This window comes from Tupaia chinensis, unplaced genomic scaffold, assembly GCF_000334495.1.
Source record: "Tupaia chinensis unplaced genomic scaffold, TupChi_1.0 Scaffold000199_1, whole genome shotgun sequence".
Classification (NCBI taxonomy): domain Eukaryota; kingdom Metazoa; phylum Chordata; class Mammalia; order Scandentia; family Tupaiidae; genus Tupaia; species Tupaia belangeri.
This window is the reverse complement of record NW_006159674.1, coordinates 1,495,665-1,499,580: the sequence shown is the minus strand read 5'-3', so window position 1 is coordinate 1,499,580 and position 3,916 is coordinate 1,495,665. Positions and strand designations below refer to the sequence as shown.

Here is a 3,916-nt window from a genome sequence, read left to right as displayed (position 1 = left end):
GCCCTACACAGAGAACCCCCCAGGTATATCAGTACTTTTATGATTCAGTAATCATCCAAGATCTGTATTTCATTTCTTTGACTACTAACCTACTGCCCATATTGTAACCTCACTGAATTTTTGGTCCATTGCATAAAAGAATGTTCCTACTAATAAAAATACAACCCATTAAAGATTAACTTGCCCCCAGGATAGTCTCTCTGGAAACAAATTCCAAGCATTATAATCACCAATTTGCACTCTGAAGACTTAAAGGCAGACAATTTTTTTCTATTCTGATTTTAAATAGAAAACCTGCCACATATTTTAAGGCAAATGTAAAAAGAAAAATAGCAAATTCAAATGCACAGTATTCAAAAACCCAACCTGGCAAATACAGACTTCACTTACGGAGCACTTCTCAAATGTAGTTTCTGCCCAAGAATATCTAACAATATTAGAATACATGTTGATTTCTAACTTTAGTTTCTATTTTACTTCTGCAATTATGAACTTAACAAAATTCTCTTGTTCTCTAACTACCTAGTAAGTACACTGTATATATGTCATAAATTGTGGTAAGCACTGGAAATCTTTTCACTCCATAATGTAATGTTTATAATAACAGCAATAAAGCAATGGATAGTTACTAAGTTCCTATCATTTGACACTGTAGCAAGTTTTAGGTCATTAAGTATTATCTCTTTCAATTCTTATGAAACTCTTAAGAGAAAGATCCTAATACCAGCTCCATTTTACAGATAGGCAAACAGGGCAGACAGAGGCCTACGAACTTTCCCAAAGTCCTGCAAAGATTTGCACGGAGTTTGAACGATTCCAGTCTTCACACTTGTTATCACCACCTAAAGCAGTAAGGTACATGACTATGTTTGGTTCAAGTAACTAGTTTTATTCCTTCAGCCTTGGTGGTCCTACATAATTCGACCCTGGGAAGCGTACAACATAAAATGTCCTGGTGCATCACACTGTGCTTTGGGTTCTGCTGTTAAATGTGTCCGAAGTTTATTTTCTTACGCCGAGGCTAACATCACTTATAGATGATTTTAGAAAGTTAATTAAAACACTATGTTCTATCGCTAAGGAATGTTTTAGGATTGAAAAGTGAAATTTTCATTATATGAGGTTGTTGAAGAAATGTTAACTTCTAAGTCTTTCTGGAACAGAAACTTTACCACTACAAAGCAATGTTAAGCCATCTCGGGTCAGAATAACGTATCTACAAAGGGAATTCAAAGGGCCTTCCAATTTAAAAACTGCCTCATCCATAATGCATTTTATTTAAAATTAAAATGAATTAATTTTTAAAAAGAAATCTACATCTAAGGGTCAGGTTACACACATGGGCTTCCCCGAAGCTAACATCAGTATCTTTACCTGTCCACGCAAAGGTAAAAGGGTAAGGATGGCGTAGTGTAAGATCCATCTTTCGTACCACTCTAAACTCTCGTAGAAAACACACTGAAGGCCTGTGGAAAAGGATGACTATGTGCTCTTATCAGTTCAATCCAAACAACCGCTCAAAAATTTTCTGACATAACTTTAACATTTTTTTTAGAGAGATTTTTGCTATAGGGTGTGTGCACTTGCCAGAAAGACAGGGAGACAGAGAGACAGAAAGCGAGAAATCACACCCTGGGGGGGGGGGGGGGCGGGGCTACAATGACTGGTTAAAGTCCAGAAAGTTTGCTTAAACAAGTAGGGATTTATTTATTTTTTGCATAAAAAGAAGCATGCAAGATGGTGTTTGTTCAGGGGAACGAGCAGTTAGCATAATGGCTATGTCACTGGACTCCCACTTAGTTGACCGCGGTTCGCGTCCCGGACCCGGTGGCTTAAAACTCACGCCGGGCGCATGTGCATGCACGCCCAGGATCCTGAGAGGAGAATGGAGGAGAAGGGATTGCGGCGTGGCCATCCCCCCTGGGGGGTGATTTCTCGCTTTCTCTCTCTATGTCTCTCTCTGTCTGTCTAGCGAGCACACGCGCCCTATAGCAAAAACCTCTCCCCGACAAAGAAAAAGATGGTGTTGTTCAGTAAATTTTTTTTTTTGAGAGGTTTTTGCTATAGGGTGCGTGTGTTCGCCAGACAGACAGAGAGAGACAGAGAGACAGAAAGCGAAAAACCCCCCCCGGGGGGGGGGGGTGCCCCAGCCACAATCCCTTCTCCTCCATTCTCCTCTCAGGATCTTGGGCACGCACGCACACGCACCCAGTGTGAGTTTAAACCACCGGGTCCAGGACTTGAACCGCGGTCGACTACGTGGGAAGCCAACAACATAGCCATTAAGCTGACTGCTGGTCTCAACATTTTGTTTTATAATCAGAAACTAGACAAAAAGAAACATGGAGCACGTGAAAAGTAAAATGAATTAGTGAAATGCAATAGGGGGTTTAATTCCAATGCTTTGCAATATTCTTGTTTTGTCTTAGCAAGTTACATAATTTGAGGGGAAAAGAGAGACAGGATAAGCACTAGAGATGTTTATCAATAAAAATAAGCAGCAGGGGAGGGAATCTGCAGCATCCAAAGCTCCTGCCAAACACTCCTGCTATTTGTTTCCATCAAGTTATTGTTTTGGAAAACATGTTGTTCTCTCTTAAAATAACCTGCTTAATTGTCCTAAAAAAGCCACTGCTTTTCCACGGAGGGCCGAACCGCTCCCATACTGCGATGAAGTGACTGATAAAGTCAAAGTAAGTTATGCATAAAGCCACAGAAGAAAGTTTGGAAAGCTCCAATCACCCCGCGATAACAGGACGAGCTACTGAATGAATCTTCACCAGGCGCCCCCAGGGACGCCCACGACGGGTCTTCTGCAGTGCCTTAAGAATGACAGTCATTCAAACTGCCTCATTTCTCTGTCTAGACGTGGGAAATGAGCCCCTTGTGATGGGGGCTACAGGTAGGTTCCTAATAAACGTATTTAAGGAAGGTCGAAATGACCTTGAACGTTTGTAAATCAGGATTTGTTTCCAGTCCGGTCTGGGTTAAAACTTTTTCTGCCTGGGAAAGTCCCAGAGATATTAAGGAGTTAAAAAAAAATTGTGAAAGACTCAAGTCAGACATCCATAGCACAGGAAGTCCATGGACCGAACGGAACTCAAGATGTGTTTTATAAGCCTGTCAAGGGACAGCACAGGGTCCCCAGCACAGCAGGGCCCGACACAGTGCGCCGGCTTTGGCTTTGGCTGCTCACCCCGTCCCGGCCCCTCGGACTGCAGGGTGGGGGCTGGGGGCGGGAGCGCCGCCGCCGCCAGCCCTGACATCTGCAGAGAGTTTCCCAACCGCGAGACAAGGCCCCTCAGCTGGAGGAAGTGGATCCTGACGAGGGGGGAGAGGCAAACAGACACAGACACGGAGCTGCAGCTCGACGCTGCCAGGGACGTGGAGAGCGTCCCGCACACTCGGTGCGATCTGAGTGGGTCCGGATGGCACGGCCCAGGTGTCCGGGCTAAAGTTGGCATCTCCAAAGTGCAGGACGCAACTTGGGCGCGCCGGTCCAGGCTCGGCCTTGGGTCTTTCAGAGCCTGTCACGCTAACTCCCGGCCCCCAGTGCCTGAGACGGGTGGGGAGTCTCTCTAGGTCTCCATTCCCTGGGGTCTCCCGCTCGCAGGGAAGCAGGCGGGGGAGCTCAGTCGTGGTGGGCCGGACTAGCGGGCACCGAGGCGCAGGGCGAGGATGTCCGGGAGGAAGCTGGGGGCTCGGCCCGAGAGTCTGAGAGCGCGGGGATGCCTACCTTGTAACATGGCCTCAAGTTTCTTCCTGTCCACGCGGAAGCGCTCCTCGCTCCACTCGGGGCTGTGCAGGGGCGCCCCGGCGACCAGGTCGTCCTCAGAGCCGGGCATGGGCGAGTCGGTGCTGCGCTCGCTGTTGGAGCCCGGGTCCGACTGCGCCGCCAGGTAGCCGGTCTCGCCCT

General features: G+C 46.6%; 1 protein-coding gene across 1 annotated transcript in view; it reads right to left on the bottom strand.

Annotated features, from left to right (window-relative positions):
• Window positions 1-3,916, bottom strand: part of BICC1 (BicC family RNA binding protein 1) — a 333,194-nt gene that overhangs the window by 295,893 nt on the left and 33,385 nt on the right. Inside the window, exon 3 of the mRNA XM_006147081.3 lies at window positions 3,737-3,914. Within this exon, the coding sequence (XP_006147143.1) occupies window positions 3,737-3,914 (178 nt within the window). The remainder of the gene's footprint in view (window positions 1-3,736; window positions 3,915-3,916) is intronic.